The 21,826-nt window shown below is 34.8% G+C and overlaps 1 protein-coding gene across 2 annotated transcripts; it reads right to left on the bottom strand.

Moving 5' to 3' along the window:
* Positions 1 to 168: 168 nt before the first annotated feature.
* Positions 169 to 20,698, bottom strand: LOC135681591 (ubiquitin carboxyl-terminal hydrolase 37). 2 transcript variants are annotated; one of them, XM_065196135.2, is made up of 28 exons: positions 20,315 to 20,698; positions 19,002 to 19,158; positions 18,661 to 18,716; positions 17,328 to 17,464; positions 16,204 to 16,268; positions 15,678 to 15,744; positions 15,339 to 15,391; positions 15,071 to 15,158; positions 14,758 to 14,837; positions 13,978 to 14,029; positions 13,759 to 13,844; positions 13,288 to 13,360; positions 12,382 to 12,537; positions 11,451 to 11,579; positions 10,662 to 10,788; positions 10,012 to 10,202; positions 9,072 to 9,134; positions 8,737 to 8,797; positions 8,164 to 8,243; positions 7,541 to 7,641; positions 6,706 to 6,763; positions 6,310 to 6,411; positions 5,661 to 6,111; positions 4,026 to 4,089; positions 3,645 to 3,742; positions 1,840 to 1,995; positions 1,086 to 1,150; positions 169 to 738 (listed from the first exon to the last, which is right to left on the bottom strand). In XM_065196135.2, exons 1-28 carry the CDS (start codon positions 20,498 to 20,500, stop codon positions 708 to 710), a joined length of 3,033 nt encoding a protein of 1,010 aa, XP_065052207.2. In that variant the 5' UTR covers positions 20,501 to 20,698; the 3' UTR covers positions 169 to 707. The 2 variants fall into 2 exon arrangements, with proteins under 2 accessions (XP_065052207.2, XP_065052206.2); XM_065196134.2 differs by having other exon boundaries at positions 16,204 to 16,271; positions 20,315 to 20,697.
* Between the last annotated feature and the right edge of the window lie 1,128 nt (positions 20,699 to 21,826).

Raw genomic sequence — 21,826 nt, 5'->3', positions numbered from 1 at the left:
ATTGTAGAGTAAGGTATTGGGTAAGGTATGAAATTGTAGGGTAGGGCATGGACTTGTAGGGTAAGAGTAACATTTAGTAAATTTTAAATATCTGATAGACAAGCAATCAAAACATCTCCAGTCTTCAATGAAGTTGGCAATAGAATAAACAAAATAAAAGAGATTCAATTTCACTTCTAAACTGAAGATACAGATTAGACCTGGAAACCACAGTAACCAATTCTACTACATATTTAACCTTTCTTAAAGAAATTCAACAAACTATTGACAAATAGCTACTATAAGTGCATGGTCTAAACTCGTTGGCCTTCACTTTTTCTACATTTGAGACGATAGAATAATGAAAATATCAATTTTTGTATCTGATCTGTTTGTGACATGTGACGCTGTTTATTATTATCGTAAATTAAGGGAAAAAATCAATGAAAACATCAAGTGTCATATATACATGAAGGAATTAGGTTATTGGGTCAGAAAGCAATTGAGACGTACATTAAATTCTATTTTCGATTATTCTGAAAGTTAGTTTAATCAATTCAAAACACAACATTTGTGAGTTAAAAAGATACTGTACTTTGAAATATAGTTACAAAATTTGTAATAAGTGGTTACGACTTGACAAAACTCAATATTAAAGTAAAACCGATAATTCTACACCATCCAGGAACAATGATTTTGTCACAAAGTCTGCTATCAATGAAAATGTTTCATTTGCTCATAATGTCTCTGTAACATTCCCTTCAAACAATAGAAAACATTTTAAAAGGTATGAGAAAAGATTTTTCGTTAATGTAGATTATAGCATTATAGCCATAGCAAAGCTGAAGCATCTCTGATAAAACAATCAAAGGTGTTTAAAAATGAGACAGTCGACCATTTCCAGCTTCAGCCAGGCTCTTGTGTTGCCTTTTCGTAACTTAAGGAAGATAGGTTACATATCAGCAACTATCAACAACTTTATTTAAAGGATTAAGTAAAGTGTTTCAATGTGATTGGTTTAGTCACATCATAGCCACTAAGCAGTGACAAGCCAAATCTACATGTTTGCAGATGGATAAACATAGAAATAATGAAAAACTACTTACTGTTCAACATAGAAGAGGATGTAGGCACAATTCTTGCGTCGAAACTTGACTTCATACTCTGTAATCTAGAAAGTATAATTCCCTCATGAAGGCGGTTTCAACACAAGTTTATTAAAAATATTAAAGGCTGATTTTCTATATAAAATACAAGTTAAGCATCTGAACTTTTCAATAACATGTTATCAGTATGAAGTGTTTTTATTTTACACTCACATTCAGTTTATTTTCATGATATAGAAATGTGTGAGCACAAAATACATCAAGGCAGGAGGCATCAATTACATGCCTAGGTGATCGCACCAACAGGGGATGTCCTGTTTCCTCTTCACAATACTAAATGCTTATTATCACTAACTGTGGGAGGACAAGTTTCTCTGCCATTATGACCTCAACAAATATATTTACCAACAGTTTCATATCACTTTTATACCAAAAACTTCGCTTCCACAACAGACTGAAAAATGCATATGTGGTGTGATGTGGAAAATCGTTTTTATTACTTCCACATTGCCATCCTGGCAAAACTAGTGAAACTACCAAGTCTCCAATTAGATATATTGTTCTATTTTGTTTGAGGGAAAAATAGGCTCTTTCTCCTAACAAACTGGACAATCAATTTCTGATCAGGGCTGAAAAGAAATTTTACCAGTGATGCTGAAATGCATTAAGTTCCAGTTTTTATCAAAGCATTAAGACCCAATGGTGCTTAACTTAAACAATAAAATCATAACTTATTTAGCATTAAATTGCATACCTTCTTCACACTGCTATCATTATAACTTTTCCACACCTTTTCTTTAAAATCAAAAACGTCACAGATGTAATGACCAGCAACAGAACTGTCCCCTATATGACTGACAATGCCAACCAAGTTGTATTGTCTTGGGGTAGCACATCCACTTCTATTGACCTGTAAAACAAAGAGTAAAACCCTTTTAAATGTTCGTTCTTTGTCAACTTTAATGCAAACTTTAATTAAATGACCCAACAATTAACATAAGCTTTATTTCTAAAAAGACAGATCCTGTGTGACGATTACATTCAAATAAGATATAATTTGATACCATGTTTGAGTTCTTTCGAATGTTTTAGACAAGCTCATCTCTTCTTTAAAATTCATTATTTTGTTAGCACTTCAAGTGCAAGCTTAGATATGAGATGTCTCAGGAAGCACTTAATACAAATAAGACTCTTAACAGTAATGGCTTAAGGTTACGGTAAACGTTTTCTGGATGAAAACATCCATTTGTCGATTTTTCACATTCAAGTACCCGAACTTTCAAGGCAAACAATGATACCAGATTTGAAACAAACATAAGTTTCGAAAATGGAAAAAATCCCATGTGAACGAAGGTTTCCATAATTTTTTATCAGAACTTTTAGCTGAGGCCTGAAAATCTCTTGACCTGTTAAGCCAATTATCGTTGCTCTGCGGTTGTGGTCGCATGTTTCATTTACAATATCGCATGGAACATCCATGTATCCAATGTATGGCCGTGTTTATTTTAACAGGCTTAATGATCTTAAAGCCTCAAATGACTTGACCCGGGTTACACTGTGATTTACGAGTGTACCTTGCACGTGCGATCAGTAAACTGCCGTTTTCTCCGGACTTACAATTCCTCTACATACAAGTCGAAAAAGCTATTTTGTACCCAAGGAACCAATCGAATGGCTCAAAACTTTGCACACGGCCAGATATCGGGTGAGCAAAGTGTGTCTCAAAATTTTTGTATTTGCTCTGGTCCGTCTTTTATAGCCCAATACAGCTGTGAGAGGGAAGAAAAATTGCTTGCCAATATTTGACAGGGTATAGTTTCAAGGGGAGGAGGAATTTGAAAAATCTGAGACAGGCTTTGGTTCTTTGGTACCTGCACTTTCTGCTGATATAAGTTAGATTCTGTTACCTCCAACGCAATGGTACAAAATAGCTTTTAAAGGTGGTACACTCATTTAAGCAATAAATTTGCCTGGAAAGTTTCATTTTGAAATATTTGCCGATCGTTTTGATATGGTTGGAATGGCCAAATTCTCGTGCATCGAATGATGTATAGTTTAATCTGATTCCGTTTCAGTTTTGCTTTTAAGTAGAGAAACCCAAATTTCGTGTCAAAAACGTTTACCGTAACCTTAACTGACAATAAAAAGATTGGTGAAAAGAGCATAAAATATAAACACATTGGAAAGAAAGGAGGGCCAGATTTGAATCATCTTTGCTACATTGAAAAGCCGTACCTAAAAGCTCACATTTGCTAAAAGAGTTGGTGGGGATGCAACAGTGCTCTCCCCCTGATAAAGATACAGGACAGATGTTGAAATTTTATCTGAAGCCAGTAAAGGTTACATTAATCACCCTGTTTCCACTTTAGTCAACCTGTTTGTGCAAGTGTGCCGAAAGCAAATTGATGAATCAGCCAATGGTCACACATTAATAGTGAAAGAGGAATGAACTTGAGCTTAAACACCTATTTTTGGCATGATCATACCATAGAGCACTGGATGCTAGGTTTAGGTTGAGATGAGTTGGTGCTGAGATCTTAAGAAAATTAAAATAATTACCCGTCTCTGTTTTGTTTTTTTATTTGAGTCTGAGCTGCCTGTAGTGTTTGACTTTACTTGTCGAGGTTTATGCCTTGGGGTTGTATGTTCATTGTACTCTGAGAAGAAGAAGAAGCATAATAGAGTATAATTTCTCAATTTGTAATAATTTTTTGGTGGAACTTTGTAATAATTTGTAATAGTTTGTAATAGTTTGTAATAACTTGTAATAATTTAATAGTTTGAAAAAAGGACGCTGCAAAATATTTGCTTTTTTCAATACCATTCTCTAATTTGCAATGCTTGAAAAAAAGTTTGTCTTCATTGGAGAAATGAACACCAATTTCAATTGATAGGAAAACTTTTTTCATTGTTACCAGTTGCATAAATATTCCAGCTTACCCCTTAAGCTTAATTCTAAGGCCATCTTGAGCTGATCTTCTTCACTATCAACCTGTGCAGCACTCTAGTTAATAAATGATAAAATATTTTTTTAATAAAGGAATAAAAAATTTAGTATTTGAATGGAAAAATAGGTAAATTAGTCAATATCGAATCTCTCTGGCCCTGGTCAAACCTATATGTTTGTTTTTCAAACCTGATACTCTGGGCTTCTCAAAACAACTACATATCCATTTGATTGACCCCCATTCATACAAAGCAGAGGTAAACATTTGGTCAAATATTGGGGGGGAAGCCTATTGTTTTAATAAGATGACGACACATTTCCCATTGTTTTAGAACACAAATCATTGTCCTCTAAAGTATTGGGGGCGGTGGCCCCCCTCGTCCCCCCCCCCCCCCCAAGTGTCCACCACTGATACAAAGATTTGATACAATTTGAAGCAAAATTTTAAAATTTTAAAAAATGAGTTTTTGACATCACACTTAAAAACTCTTTTGTACCAGCTATCTTGCAGTGAGCCAGAAAACACTGGCCAATAGAAATCGAAAATTTGATGCTTTGCTTGGTTCTCTTTGTTCTATAGACAGAGAAACAAAACAGTATCTTCACAACTAAAGATAAACTCCAAGATAGCTTTCTCGCGTCTTAAAAATAGTGTTAGAAAATCAGCAAACACAACTACAGGAAAATTAGTAATTAAGTAGGTATCGATTCATAATGAATAAGCCAGCACTATGGATGTGATCTGCTTTTTGTGCTGCTTCTATTGTATCTACAGTGCCTGCCAAAATGTATTGAAACACCAAGTAACTAGTTTTGTATTTTCATTTTTTCATTTCTTTTACGAAATATTACTACTCTCGTCCCCTCACCCCCCCCCCCCCCAGGATAATGTTGTCATTTTAGGCAAATATAAAATAGGTCATTGAAAAACCTTACTCCCTAATCTCCTACACCATTCTACAATTAACCAAAAGTGTTGGCATAGGGAAAGGGATGGCCGAATTTGCTTTTGAAACCTGACTTTAGTGTCTAAAGACAATTGGCAGAGATTCTATCTGCCACTGAAACTCCTAAACAAAAGATAACTTATTTGCCTATTTGATAAATGTTAAACCATATTTAAGATAATATCTTTGCCTGACAAGGTGAAAGAGGAATTTCATTTGGTGAAAAGCATTATCAAGAATTAAAGCAGACCTTGTTAATATTTGATAAAAAATTGATAATTGGAATTTATTTTCATTTAATTCCTTTTACTTATAATTGTTCAGATATTTTCTGGGCGTTTTGATATCGTTTATAGAGCAATACTAGCACAACCTCTCTAAGTGTTTAATTTGTTTCGTAGGTGACCGTCAAAACACAAGAGCCTGATACAACATAAGTTATTTTCAAATTAGGACTGTGTTATGTAGTTAACTAAACATTGCTTAACCGAAGGTCACTTTCACTTTTGACACCCTGCTACTTACGACCTCCGATAAAATAGTTTAAACCGATGTTAATAACAGGAAGATTTACCTCAAAATACTGTATCAAGGTTTCCTCCTGTATTCTTTATCTGGATAAAAACATTCTTCAAAAAAGTCAAAATTGTTTTAGTAAAAACTTAATTGGCAAAAAATCACCTCAATCAATATTTCATCATTCTCTTTCTCGTTCTCCTTCTCCTGCGTTGACAGCCAATCGTCAAAACCACCTACTTCACTTTCCTCGTTCTTCCCTACAAAAATTTCAGATTTCTCATTGTCAAATTGGTTCTCCTTCTTAGCTTGCAAGCCGGTAAAAGATTCTGCATCCACCCTGTCTGGAACTGGTAGCCTTTTGTCCTCTGTCGCTTCACCTCCAAACTCTGAAAATACCGGCAGTACTTCTGGATCGATCTCCAAGAGTGCGGGGGGTAAAAAATCACTTTCAACAAGAGACTCATTTGTTTTCAGGCTCTCTGCAAGAGCCCATTCCAACTGTTCGTCTTCGGTTACTGAATCAACTTTAACTGCATCAAGAGAGAGCTTCTTTGCACGCTCAATATCTCGCTGAAAATCAAGGCTTGATTCCTCCTCTTCAGGGTTAGACAGCCTTAAAATGAAAAACAAAATTATCAAACATTGAATTGCAGAAATACGTTAAATTTACAATGTACAAAAGTATGTCCTTTCTAAGATTCAAATCAGCAGGGAAAATGAACGAAAAATTATTTCTGAGAACTTCGAGGAATAAAAAAGGGCCTAACATATGAAAAAACCAGTAGGGTTATATGAGGAAGTGTTGTCATACTTTGGAACGTCTGGTAGGGCCAGCCTGCGTTTAGCTTTGTAGCTTGGCTCAAAATCATCGACATCAATGGTATGATCGCTTGGTAGTGGTCGCTTGATTCCACTGAAAATGAAATGAAATAAGGCATGATGTGGAACAAACATACATAGGATGAACGATAGAGATCTTGCAACAATAAAGATCTTGCAACATTGACCTCAGATTAGAAAGTTTTGTTGTAAAAATATAAGAATTTTTTTGTAAATCTTCAAAAATTAAGCAGCCAGTTTTGTAAAACCTTCAAAAATTAAGCAGCAGACTGATTGATTTTACAACTTTGAAATATTCGGATTTCAAGTCTTCTCCTACTTATTGGAACCAAAACTGGATTTGAATCGATAAAAAAATATGGCAAACCTCTTTGGAATCCTTTCAAAAGCGATAGGCTTTGTCGTTTCTTCTGTGCAAAGAATGCCTACATTTAACGATGAATGGAGTTGTTATTTGGTGTATGGGAAATCTGAAATGGCTGTTATAACAGTAACATATTACTACTTTACGTTGTTTTGACCTCTAAAATTCAAATAAAGAAAAAATTAGGTCCAAACAAACTTCTTAGATGATCTATATGTTAATGAAAATCAACTAAGAAGACAAATTAAACTACGAGGAAAAGAGAATTTGAAATTACTAAATAAAGCAATAATTAAGCTGAGACTCACTGAATCCAAACAACAATTCACAAATTTGCATTTTTCGAAAATTGGAACTGAAGTGTTTTCCCAATCAGTATAACAAAAGTCAAATATGTTGTAACAAATGAAAAATATGAATAAGAAAAACACGCAGCATTGTTAGGGTAAGAGCAAATGGGCCTTTGTGATACGATTAGAGCGAATTAAGTTTTCATCCCTTACTAATTCACTTTCTAAAAAATTGCGAGCGGTAAGCACCAATTTAAGGCTAACCGTTGCACAAAACTAAAATAAATGGTGTTTTCCTCACTTTTCTCAATGAATTGTGAATTACTTGGTCAATACTATAAAACTTCGATCTTGAGTTGATTGAGCACTACAAGCTTCGCAAGTTGTAATTGATTGGTTATAAGTACCTGCCACTGGAGATAGTTGGTCGCAACATGAATTTAAAAAATTGCAAGGAAATTGTTCATAAGGCCAGATCTGGTTGAATGGTCCTGAATTTGAAAGAAGTAAAGAAAAGCAAAAGAACAGAAGTACATCTACAAACTCACCTAAGTCAATTTGCAGCGGCACATTCACAGTGTCGAGTTTTTTCCTGTACTTGGTATAATTATCATTCAGCTCGTAACGTTTAAGATGAAGAATCATCACCCTGCAAAAGCAAGAAAAGAAGGGCAATTAAGAAGTGTTGGAAGATAACGTGACCTGATTGGGTGAACCTTCTTTGGTTACTATTTTCTTTGGGATTACAGACATTATGAGAAATTAGAAGAAGATAAAAAAAGGTAACGAATCTCAAATGAATCAAGCGAAACTTTGATTTAAATTTAGAAAGCATCCGTGCTTTCTTTGCAAATTCCAAACAAAATCCCTGTAATGATGATTGTCAATAAACCTTTCCAAGGCTTCCTTTGATATCAAAACCTTTCCCGGGGCTTTTTGCAATCTTACGTCAACCTCTTCTATATTTTGAGTTTTTCATACTATTTTATCAGAAATGAAAATATACGGGATGAGAAGGTGGTTGGCAAAGGAGTTTAGAGCAGTGTGGCACATCTTGAACGCTCAAAGATCCATCTTCAAGGCTTAATTGATCAAGTGATATCAAAAGTAAGAGAAGAGTAAACATTTTGACTGCTTAGCAGTAAGTGTACAAGCATTCAAAGCTGATTACCTGGGCAATTTGCTGATGTGGTGAGAGAGATTGGCGTTTTCACACTCACATTTTTCACACTTGTACCCGATTTTTTCTTCCTGGAACAGACCCAAGCAAAAATAAACTAAACCACGAGAAAGAGTTCAGGGGTTCAACAAACACAACAAAGTTACAGCTTGAAAAAATTATATGTTCTCATTTGTCGTACATAACAGACACAAACGTAACTTGGCCTAGTCTTCACATATTCAGTCTTACACATCTCTTTCGACTCCCAAATATTTTGAAAGACAACCATACTCAAATTCAAGACAACAACATAAAGATGCGTTATTTGTCAGGAAAAGAATTAAAACTTTGTTCCAATTAAAGCTAATAAAACAAAATCGAATATCGTATAAATCGTATAAATAGCGTATCACATAAAAATATTGCAGTTAAATTTACAGGAGCTAGTAGCCCAATGAGATAAATGTGTTTTCAAGCCAATCAAACCAAAACAAACTTAGAAATATGCTTTCTAAAGAAGCATATGTTGCTAAAAACCATCTGTGAAAAAGCGTTAAGGCAAAGGTGTTTTTAGGCAATTACCTCGAAATAATCCTGGAGAAGATCTTGCAAATTCTTTTCCTCTGGATCTGTATTTTCATCTCTAAAGAAATTTAAGAAGGGCACAAACTTAAAGAATATGATGTGTTCGATAGAAAAATTTTAATCGGTAAAAGGCAGTTTATTAATCTTTATAAATAATGCCCAGTATATCATAGGCTGATACAACTTTCGCTATTGTGCTTGATTGCAAAAACATGTTCTCTGGTTTAAAAGAACTAAGGAACATAAAACTTTTGCAGGAAATTCTAGAAAACATTTTGAAAGTACTATCGTTAAAAAGATGAAATATAGGAAATAATCAAATTTATATTTACATTTCTGGAATGTCCAAAGAAAAGTCATAGAAGATTTCTTCTTTTGCAATTTGATTCCTACACCTAGAAAACATTCGATGGGTGTTTACGACATGACAGAAGGAGATACGCATAGAAGGAAACCGAAAATACATGACAGAGATCAGAAGGATAGAAGCATGAGACGAATAAGAACAGCTCAAATAGCATTACAAAGTTTCTTTGATGTGAATAATAAAATCATTTGACATGCTCAGTATCTAACCAGCAACACAACTGTGTCAAAACCTTGGGGATAAAAAAGCGTGAAAGCATTCTATAATACAGAGCGTCGGCCATAGACAGGTTAAACCGATCCTTGATCTTGTAATGTACATCAAGTAATTTTACTTGGCTCTACACATACATTGAGGCATGAATAACAACTGTTCTATGCCATTACTATAAGACTTGACTCTACACATACATTGAGGCATGAATAACAACTGTTCTATGCCATTACTATAAGACTTGACTCTACACATACATTGAGGCATGAATAACAACTGTTCTATGCCATTACTATAAGACTTGGCTCTACACATACATTGAGGCATGAATAACAACTGTTCTATGCCATTACTATAAGACTTGACTCTACACATACATTGAGGCATGAATAACAACTGTTCTATGCCATTACTATAAGACTTGACTCTACACATACATTGAGGCATGAATAACAACTGTTCTATGCCATTACTATAAGACTTGGCTCTACACATACATTGAGGCATGAATAACAACTGTTCTATGCCATTACTATAAGACTTGGCTCTACACATACATTGAGGCATGAATAACAACTGTTCTATGCCATTACTATAAGACTTGGCTCTACACATACATTCAGGCATGAATAACAACTGTTCTATGCCATTACTATAAGAGAACATATTATCATGGATGCATGTGTACTCACTCTTCACATTCAATATTATGCGAGACTTGACATTCAAAATTCCTTGCAACCGGACACGCTGCCTCTAGAGATTTTTGCTGCTCGCCTTCCGACGGGGTGGTTTCATCTGCTTCGTTCCCCTGAAGAGGTGAAGGTTTGATGATGTCTTCTTTCAGCTGATCCAAGCACTGCCCAAGAAATTCGTGTGCATCCTTTGCAGGTAAAGTAATAATGAAATCATGAGATGGATTTAAGTTTGTGGTATATGGTAGACGACTTTAGAGGGTCATTGAGGACAGATTATCGAAAACTGTCATAAAGATAATCACCCATAAAACACACAAGCTAGCTAATAGGGTTATAGGTATCAGGTTGATAGGCGATAGATAGATAGATAGATAGATTGATTGATTGATTGATTGATTGATTGATTGATTGATTGATTGATAGGTGGTAGGTTGATTTGTGATAGGTTGATTGTTCGGTGAATGATAGGTTGATAGGTGATAGGTTAATTGATTAACATATGATAGGTTGAAAAGGACACTGACAGCTGCAAATGAGAATTACAATAAAATTCAAATTCAAAATGTTATAATGGCTTAGAAAAAATAAAGAACATAAATAAGTTTTGAGGTTAACAAAAAGGAATAAAACTCAAATAAACAAACATGTTGCATGTTTCCTGAAAATCTTGCCGCCTGATTTGAAATCGCTTTCTTGATGCTCTTCAACAGCCATTTTTGCTTATCTTGGCTTTCACCTAATCTTTTAGCTATGAGCAAATTGTGAAGACTCCTGGGAACAGACAAAAGGAGAGAATATAGATACACTATATCGATAGTAAGTAAATATTATAACCAAATACAAAACAGAAATTTAAAATTTCCATATAGAGCAGTTGCCTGATGACCGCATTAAGCATGAAACTCAGAGTAGCAACTTAGAACCGTCCTGCTCTTCTATACACCAAATAGCGTGTCTAGCTCTGCTTATACAGCAAAGAGCATTTAAAGACAGTCCGGTAAATATCAACTTTCAAGATAACCTTAAATATTTAAGTGGGCTTTAGTACAGTATAAATGAGTAGTCTGGAAACAACGTACGTCTATACATTCAGTTACCTATCAATCTAAGCAAAGCATTTCTATCAGTAGTTATCCATTTGCTAGTGTTTATTGGATCATTTTACACATCATTTGCATCATAATTATGTGATTATAGATCCTTTAATGTTTACATGGTGTTGGCATCTGAGAAATTTCAGTATTCTCTGTTCTGTAATAAAAATCTGTACTGTTTTTAGTTGTTCCTGGAGTTAGCTTTCCCAAATACTATTATCATGAACTTCTCAATTTAGTATTTTTTCCTTGATAAGTTTTCGTCTTAATCATAATATAAGCATTTATTGACTACTCCTTTGTCACAAAATTTGAAATGACTTAAATGACTTCACTTACTTATACAAAGAGATGTGCTTTACTTTGGACAAAAGCAATGTGTTGTCAAGATCGTACGAAAACGCTGGTATTCCCAACAGGCATTGCAGTATGGCATTCATGTAGCATGTGTTACCCAGATTTGCAAACCTAAAAAAAACAGAACAAACGATGATTGTTACATAAAAATGTGACGATGCAATTAAAATGCCTATATTGATTGCAAAAACTATTTGATCACAAAACTTATTTTTAAACACAACACGTGCGAAAATCCATTGTATCTTTTATCAAAATCCTTTAATTGAAGAATTGAGAGTTGCTGAAAATAACAGCTCTTTCAATCTTGTTCTTATAAGAACAATTTTTGGCTGAATAGCAATGAATCCAAGAGAAGGCAGAAAGCAATTAAAGAGGTGCGTAATTCTACATTCATAAAAAAACATTAAAAAACAACCGCTTCTAAAGTCTCAATTCAACTGTCTATATTACCAAATAAGTCTATGTTTTTACGCTTTTCCATGCTTTCTTAAAATCTTTCATATAATGCAATGTAAAAATACTGATAAATTTGTTCTCGGGGAACTGGAATTAAGACAATAAAAAACTAACAAAGACTTAATCAATCTGCAAATGTTTCAAATGAGAAGGACATGAACTGCCGTCTCCATTATCGCTACAGTCAAAACCAACATACGTCACAGGTCTTAAATGCCTGAAATTTTGATCAATTTTCAACAAACTTTACGACCTGATTCTACCTTCCATTGTGACTTTAAACGAAACAAACGTTCTGCGAGGCAGGTTGTGCTGCATAAACACACAGTCGATTTCAGACTTTGCTGCGAGGAACTAGAAAGATCTATTGAAAAAAGTCGTCTTAAGCAAGCGTCAATGGAAGCGACAGAGCCATCGAACTGCACAAACAATTTGAAAAAAGCGTTTTATCTACCCCGTCAGTGCAATTTGGTTTGACAGCGATGGTGTTTGGGTAGCATCTTTTTCTCGCTTTCGGAAAATAAAACTTTTCTTCTCCTTTTCCTGAGATTGAAGTGGCAGCTGTCTTTTCAAGCCTTTTCCCATCCAATTGAAACTTGAAAGTTTTCTCCTGAATAGACAAAGAATATCAGAAGAAAACTAACCCCGGCATCCAAGAGCAACATCGCCAAAGAGATAAAAAATCTTTTGATCCTATAGAATTCTTTCGAAGAATTGTTCCTGATTAATGTTGAAAACGAAAAATATATTGATTAAATTCTTATTTACAGTTACTTAGTTAAATAAGGTCTCTCCATAGAAGACTGCCTTATGCCTTGGTAATTCCTTGTAGGCCATTGTAGGCCTACAATCACAGCTGAAAGTCTTGGCACACTAACCTCAGTTTTTCAAAGGCGAATACAGCCATCCCTCTCTCCCCCTAAGAGCAATGTTGATTTACCATAGAAAAAGAAAGGGGTTGTGGAGTATGCTTTTTCGTGTGGCTTGTATAATATTTTTCTATACTTTAAACATTGTTCTAGGGGAGGGGAGGAAGAGGAAGGATGGAAGTCGTAGTATTCGGAGAAGTAAATGAAAAATACAAAAGCACAGCGCAAAGTGTTCCAAGTAATTTTTGCAGTGATTGTAGATCTTTTAGAAACAGTTTTAGATTGTTTATTTGAAAATATATATCATTCACGCTGTTAACTATAATCTATTTTGTTTGATTTTTAGGTAACATACTCCGCTATTTAAAAGTTGAATGCGCTAAAGACTTTCGCAGGATCAAGATGTTTTTGTCACTTGATGCGTAAGAAAACCTTTGGCGACTGCACCAAGTTTACGACTACATTTGAATCTATTTGCAATGTTTGCTTACATTGAAAATGAAGGGAGGGTAGAGCTGCTGCCACCGTAGAAGGAAGATGCTTTGTGAGATACACCCTTCGAAGCTAAAAGAAAATCATAGATAAACGAAACATTTATTATGTTACCAAATAACCAAACTATCAAAGCAAAGAAACGAAGAATGATAAAGAGTATCCTTTTATTCTCAAAATACAAATAAACAACAGGAATCAAAAGATCCAGAACCATGAGAAAAGATCAAAACATGAAGTTATTAAAAGCTATGTAGAACTAGAGTGCAATGTCTCCTGAAACACAGCTCAATAAATTTTATTGCTAAATACAGTTTATCTAAGCGCATTTACAAGAAAATACAACCTTACACGACAAAAATTAAATTGATCACAATAAATATCGTAATTAAAACTGAAACATAAAATACAAATGATGCAATGTCAAAGTTGAGCGAAAACAGATGCCTTTTTTGTTGCAGAAAACATACCTGAATCCTGGTTATTGGACTGCAGGGCCTTAGGCCTAAGTGGAGAAGTGCTAAGGTTGTTTCTAGAGGCACTCGACTTGAATGAACTAAAAGATAAAACGATCAAAATAAGAACGATCATAAAAATGTGTAACAACGTATTTGGTTTATAAAGTCAAGTTACTAGGTTAAATAAACTTGACACAGTTGTCTTGAAAAGATGAGTTTTTGAATACGTACAGAGGAGTTCTTGTGGAAGTTGAAGGTGAATCATTTTCATCACTGACATCATCTACGAGAAAGAAAAACATATAAATGCGACTACAATTTACAGAAACCATAGCATTCTTACACAAAGCATCACAGAGACCCAAATTAGCAAAACATACAATGTGATATCTTATTTAAAGGTTCAAATCTTAAATATCCCTTATATGTGTCAACTTTAAACGGCATAACATATCCATGAAGAGAGTGGCGGAAATTCAGGCGTTCATTTGGGGGGAGGGGGGCAGAACGATTTTCCGACAAAATAACACTTTTGGTCATATTTTCGTTAAGCTTAAAATATATTCAGACTGGTTTCCTTGCAGTCATCGTCTTTCGTTTCAAATAGTTTGGTATTTCTAGCCATACTTCAGTTAAGTTTGATAAATTCAATTCTTTAAATCGACTTCTTTCTTTTATGAAGTTCCTTACAACTTGAGGCCCTAAGGAATAGAATCACCCCTGCCCCCTCTCTTTGCGACCCTGGGTAGGTTTAGGCTATCACAGCTTGTGAAACATAAGAAAAATTTGTTTGCTTTGACTATAAATTGTACTTTTAACACTGCACACTTTTTCTGTTTATCACTGCACAAAACCGTTTTATCGCTGCACAAATCTAATAAGCCTGAGCCCCACCCCCCATGCACCCATAACTTCCGCCACTGAAGTTATGAGACATACGAGTAGGTTTAGTACCATTGCTGGGATTAAATAATGGTATGTACAGCATAGACAGAAGCTTTCAAACATTACCTTCTAAGCTCAAGGCTAGCTCATCCGGATGGGTAGTTGCTGTATCAATTAGTCTTCTCCTTGACTTGAGGCCATCACTCCTGAAACAGGATCACAAAATCAAAACCAAATCAAACCCTAATCATGGAATCAACATAGATAGTTTTTCTTAAAATCAACAAATGAGACTTAACAGAAGTCCTGAAACATCTTAAACCACATTAGTGGGTGGCAATAAATGATTAAATGACAACAATGCATGTAGCCCAATGTTAAAAAGAATTATTAAATGTCTGAATATTTAGATACTTAAGACGCAAAATAGAAACAATACCTTATTGTGCTGAACCCAAGTGGTGATGAATTTCTACAGCCATACTTTAAACTTGGACTGTGGCTCCTTTCTTCACCTGGAGGTCTTGCTGTTAAATTAAAAATACCTTTGTTTCATAAAGATAAGAAATTTCATGTCAAGTAATGAATGTATAAACAACAATAAATTAATAAAATATCACATCTGGTTAAGCATCAATCACAAAATTTGCACCACATCATATGTACAATATAATATGTACAGCACACATGACAACAGGCACACTTACACCAATATCCTTCTTGGTTTCTGCCATTGACCATGCATACTTCTTCATCCTCCCTGAAAGTAAATACAAAACAAAATTAGATATAAATAAATATTTAATTTTCCTTCCTTTGTAGTTAAAGCAAAGGAAGCCATTCAAAAATTCAAAACCTGTCAAATATATAAAACGAACTGCTTGAGGAATATCAATAAATTATACAAATGTAGAGTAAGGCTTGAAAATATGAGATTTGAAGGTAGATAAATTTCCTGAGTACATAATCCACCTAAAATCTAAATGCTATCAAAGACAGGAGAATTTAAAATATAATATTGAAAAGGAATATAATAAATGACATACAAAGATACCATGTCCACACATTTTGATTCTAAACGCTCAAAGCTTCGATCAGCTGTAACTGGATTCGCTATGGTAAAAAGGGATTTGATTTGATAAGATGATGAAGCTCATCATAAACTCTAAAATATGAAACTTATTATTCTGATTTTGCAAACAAGAGTTCTGATATAGCTTTTAGATGTCAACATACCTAATTTAGGATAGGTGAATGAGACTAATACATCTTTTTTATGTAAATGATTAGGAATTAGGAATTAGGAATTAGAAAAAAGATAAAGGGAGGAAAAATCAAACTTGATTTACTGTTGTAATAAATAACAAGCTGCAACGCTTAGGAGGAAATTGGCCTTGCTCATCTGATCCATTTTAAGTTCTGAACAGCCTTTGCACCAATATACTTTTATTTACTGGCATGGGAGTTCCACTTCCAAGAATTAAGAGATTCATATGCTTATGGCTTGGTCTGTTGGCTAAAATACACTCTGTGTAAACAACAAGTTTGCACACTGAAGGATTTGAAACTTACCATTGGCATTCTCTTTGTTGCTTGCAGGTGATGTGAAAATCTTCCCTTTGATTCTGCTTCCTTCTCTTCTAAAAAAATTGGATCATGTTACATAGGTACAAATGATAATTGACATATACAGGCCTCTCCAGGAATAAAAAGCATGTGGGCTAAAAAAGACCCCTGCTGGTTTGGCTGCGTGGGAAATATGTGCGTTAGCCCTTGCATCATTTGTTGTTTATCTATTTATATTTGAGTATATATTAGCCGAAAAATAAATTACCTTGCCTACCTGTATAGATGATTTATCTTAAGCTTTGTGTGCATTACTACTCCTTAAAATGACAAAAGAGATATCTGATAAAAGTCGATGAATAACATATACATAAACCTCAAAGCCTTAAGGAAAGCAGAAATGCGGATCGAAAGTAACGAGAGAGTTAAGGAAGGGTGAATTATTGGTTCTATGTTTTTGACAAATCCCAGCCGCTTACCTCTCATCTTGTTGAAGAGTCAAAGGGCAAAAACGAATTAATACTTTTCTGATTGCCCAGTTGTCTTTTCTTATAGCGTGTTTCTTATAAAAAATGAGTGTATTCATAAAACAAATTTCGTACTTGACAATGTTGTGTAACAATTCTCATTTTTGCTATTTTACGCTATCTGTTGTTCCTTTCCTACACAACCATATCCTACACAACCAAAAATACTATTGCTAGTTGTAACAGGTAATATTATAGTTTGTTAACATTTGATGTCAACAGAAACGGAAATTTATTTTTTATAATGATATTTATAAAAACCACATATCTCTTTGACACGACGTTATTTATGAATACGCTGATATTCAGCAGCAGGTAGATTAGAGAGTGAGACAAAGTGGATTTACGTTGTTATAAACAACTGCGTGGGCAGAAAAAAGCCCTCACAAAACTTTTTGTGTGGGGTTTGCACAGGCGCAGGCTATAGCCTGTGTCTCTGGGAAAGGCCTGCATATAGATTTAAAAAGGATTACTCTAAATTTTGACTGTGAGTTATAGATTACATGGGGAAATTTTAAACCACTTATATCTAAATCAAGAAGGCATAATTGTTGCTCTATATATCACAAGCCAAAGACTAAAGAGAAAAAAATTAAGATTCACCTTATATGTGAATGACTTTTTGATACTGCATTCAACAGTGGAGAAGATTCTAAATATGCATATTTTCCTGGTGATGAAAATGGAGAACTTTTCTTCACTTTCAATAACAGTTTCTTTGACTTCTCTAAAACTGTATTCTAGAAATAAAAAGGCAAAAAGAGGTTACACACCTAAAAATGCCCAGCCTTGATATACATTAATCTTAATATCTCTCATTCTATAAAGGGCAAATTCATTTTGGGAGGACAGTTGGATTTAAGACAAATATTAATTCTGTTTTTTTTGGAAATTGTTTATCTGCTGCTGTGAAGTGACCTATTTTGTCTTATGAAAAAGGTAACATCAAACAAAAAGATTGAGTGAGGACTGGATAAAGTTGATGGATAAAATTAAATGGTTCTACAGAATGTAAATAAGAAGTATCTCAACTCAGTGGTGTGCCAAAATATACAAAAGGGTCATTCCATACCAAATCAACACAAAAAAGGACAAAATTTCATTTCAACTAATCACATCAATTTGGAACTTCTCAGAGATTAATAAATTGACAAGATATAAACCCCTGTAGATTTCGAGCTTTATATCACACCCCGTTGTAGAGAATTTCCAGACCTGGCCGTTTGAGGCGGGCAATCGCCCATACGCGCCTTAAAGCTTGCCTCGGGTATGCAAGGCGAGCTAGTTATCGCTCGCCTCAATGTCAGTTTGCACGTTAATCGCCCGCCTTGGTCTTCCTTTCATTTCTCGACACCTCTTGAAATGAAACTAAAATATTGATAGGAACCTGACCCACTTAGAAATAATTTAATAAAGTCATATACTCCTGTAAACTCGTTAACTTCCTAACAAATCACGTGAAAAACAAACAAAGCATTTTTAAATGCAATAGGGAAGAAAATCTTTTGAATGGATTCATTTGAACCAGAATGCTATTTCGAAGGCCAATTGAATATTCCTAACACGTGAAACCTGAATCATTTCAACATGGCGAGTAACCAAAAAAGATCAACTGTTGAGCAAAGAACTTTCGAAAGATACAACAACGGGGCTGTTTCTTGGAAGAAAAATGAGGAGATAGATGGAAAGAAGATGGTGACGTTCATTTGGTGCAAACTTTGCGCTAAAGATAAAGCTTCTATTTCTTGAACCCAATTTGCAAAGGTAGTGCAAAGGCGGCTGTTGAAGCCTACATCAATGTACCGCGCCCCTGCTAAATGCTCATGGCCAGGCCTGAGAGATGTGGGTGTGGTCATTTTGAAGCTTACATGAAGGGTTTCGCTAATTGGAAAGGGTCATAACCTTTCTAAAGCAAATGAAATACCACATATCTGACCTCTTTATTGTCCTTTTTCAATGATCCTTCTTGAGTTGGTTTACTACATTTCCACCCTAGAAATTTCAACATACATTTAAGGGGCACTGAAACTTTTAAATTTGCAATTAGAGAAAAATTCAAGTTGCTGAAGCAAACATAAACCATAAATAGCAGGAACATTTTTAATTCGCTACTAAACTAGATTCTTTTCGCACCTTTATGGTCTTTAAAAAATCTTTATTAATATGCATATACAAACATCAATACAAGATTCTGAGAAAGGGCATTAACAATATGGTTCATGGAAATGCTTTAAATGTTTTGTCTTCAAAGTTAGACTAACCAGAGCTACTACTTACCTTTTAGAGTTCCAGATGTCTTAATTTTACTGAGACAACCTTCAAGGATTTTCACCTCTGCAGATGAACATTCTTTGGCAATTATTTGGTGCCCATCCAGCAACACCAGTGTGAGCTGACCATCTCTTGATCTTGTTTCTTTTATATTATTGTTCAGCTACGAAACGTAATAACAAATATAATTAGTAGAGCTTTCAATACAAATTAAGATATAGCGGCTACCTCTGTTGCCAGACTGGAAACTTTGTTTCTTGCGAAGACAAGAAACAAAGTTACACTTGAGAACTAAAGCTATAGTTGAAGATATACTTGAGAACCAAAGCTATCAAAATGAGGTCAACAAGGCTATCACAATCTTGAAAGTTTTAATTGAAACAGCAAGTGACAGCAATTGCAAGTAATATTTAATTTCTCCACAAATACAGTTATGTTGTTATACTCAACTTTATTTGCTCGTCACAAAAAATGGGAGTTAGTTGGTGATATCCATAAAAACATAAAGATATCACAAACCAAAAAGTTCCAAAAAGTTCAAACAGACAGAACCAAAAAGTTCAAACTATTAATTAATAAATTGTCATATGCTGTGAAGTTAATTTTTTTCAAATTGAAAGCACGCATTGGAGGTATACTTTGTGTAATCAAAAAGGCTTCTGATTAGTTGTAATGGAGATACCCCTTGGATAGAGATCCTATTTTGTGTTGTGTTTGAGGACAGACAAAAGGGATTCTGATAAGAACAAATTCATAGGACCATCTTTGAACAAATTTGCATTTTCATCTACTCTGGGGCTAGCTTAAAAAGCTCAAGGGATGGTCTCTGATAATAGTGATATACATTTTATCTAGTTTTCAAACAAACTGCGGGCACTGGGACCTAAACAAACTAGAAAATGGACAAAGAGTGAAACTTGAAACAGTGATTATTAGTGAACAGTGCTTAAATTACAATGGACGTCTATTTCATTAAGTTTAAAATTTCAAAAAATATTCTTGGAAATTTTTGGTGTGGCTGAGCTGTGCTAGCCCAGATAAACGAGCCGCCACTGTGCAAAATTCATTAACATGGCATATCAGCTATTCTCCTGCTGCTGCTGCAATCATTGTTTTTAATCACAAATGTTCTATAAGACAAATTTATCCACTAGAAGATAGACTTTTCTGATATTTTAGTTATAAAAAACCGTTTCGGAGCACGAAAAATTTTCCTTCATTGCCCAGGAAAAGAAACCCGTAATGCATCCTATACACGACGAAACGAAATGTAAACATCAAACATGTCATGTGAAAAACAAAATTTGAAATTACCGAACCTTGAACATTTTAAACATTTTTCCATGGACGCCAATATAATATTGTCCTTTGTCATCATATATACAAAGTTTTCCATACGTCAATGACGTTTGCAAGATTTTGATTCCAGTGTACTTGACTTGACCTGCAACTTCGTAAAGTGCGACACCGGTCGGCGACTGGCCTAGCCCTTTTAGCGGCGCCATCTCTAAAGGTCATGCAAATTCAGCCATATAAATACCCGCGTTACATGTAGCATTCCAAAATATATTGCAGTTTGCAAAATAAATATAATTTATCCACATGTAAACTATAAAATAACTTATTTCATCCGCTGCTTCTTTCGTGAAAACACAAATTCAATGGGTGCAAAAATGGCGCGAATGAAGGCGAATGAAACGAGACGGGCCTCGTTTCAGAATTAAGAAAACAAAGTGATTTCCCAAAAATGAGCAATAAGTGATTGACTCTGATGAAGCATTCACTCTAATCCGGGCAATTTTTATCTTCACATTTGGCAAAAATGGATCATAGAATTGGAACCTTAATGTTGAAATAAGTCTGTGCTGAAAATTTTAACTTGTTTGGGCCGTCAGGCAGCGAATGAACCCATTTTCAAAATTTTGCTTTTCCTTAGCCTGTGTTCCAGACCCCTAACTTGACAGTAGAGGGTCTGTGTAACGGTCGGCACAAGATCATAGTCAGCTAACGTACATGACGTCAAACAAACTATAGCAACCTAATGCATGAATGGTAGTATGACGTCATCACATTCTAACCATTTGATGAAAAACTTTATTGCAAGCGGCATGAAATTCAATTCCTATGTCAACTGCCAATACCTCAGCTCAGTCAATGTTCTAAACAATAAACTATGGAAAATGAAGACTAACGCAATGCTTCTAAAAGGGAGTTTAGGCTTGATTACAGCAAATTTTGTCGGGGAACTCTCTTCAAAACGCTTGATAATGTTCTTATGCGGCAAAACCAGTTATCTGAAATTTTATCAACGGCTTCATACATAATTATCAATGGTAGTTACTCTAACTCAGGCGAAAACGTGAAAGCTGGATATCGTGTATATCATAATGATCAAAGCTGGAACAACCAACGACGTCGTAATTCTCCAGCAAAAACTTTTATATGATTCCAAAGTCGTTAGTCTGCTTGCTCTTGCAGTGGACCTACATGTCACCCCTCTCTATTCTGTGACGCCATAGCTGCACACGTCACATTACCTTGGGTACCAGAGCCACAAAAATTCGCGAGCGAAAATAGAAGATAAGAGTTGAGAGAAATGACATGAGGTCGATAATCTTTATCTTTAAAGTTCAGCGCATATGTTTAACTTCCGAGTTCCTTTCTTTTCACAATATCTTATTTTTCTTATATATCGCAAAAGCTCTATTAAGCCCCCTCTCTATCAAGTCCCCCCTTATCACGCAAAAATTTTAAATGAGCCCCCTCTCTATTAAGCTCTCCTCTTTAGCCTTTGATGTCAAATAGAAATCATGCCTATTTAGTGGGTCTCT

The sequence above is a fragment of the Rhopilema esculentum genome, chromosome 12, assembly GCF_057945365.1.
Source record: "Rhopilema esculentum isolate cy_ngs chromosome 12, ASM5794536v1, whole genome shotgun sequence".
Lineage (NCBI taxonomy): Eukaryota > Metazoa > Cnidaria > Scyphozoa > Rhizostomeae > Rhizostomatidae > Rhopilema > Rhopilema esculentum.
The sequence above is the reverse complement of the archived record's forward strand: the minus strand, read 5'-3'. Positions and strand labels throughout refer to the sequence as shown.

Coding starts and splice junctions, on each gene's coding strand:
- LOC135681591 (XM_065196134.2), bottom strand. CDS start 20,500: ATGGCGCCGCTAAAAGGGCTAGGCCAGTCGCCGACCGGTGTCGCACTT. Junction 13,361..13,758: donor GTCCAATAACCAGGATTCAG/GTATGTTTTCTG, acceptor ATTTTCTTTTAG/CTTCGAAGGGTGTATCTCAC. Junction 3,743..4,025: donor CTTAGAATTAAGCTTAAGGG/GTAAGCTGGAAT, acceptor TCTTCTTCTCAG/AGTACAATGAACATACAACC.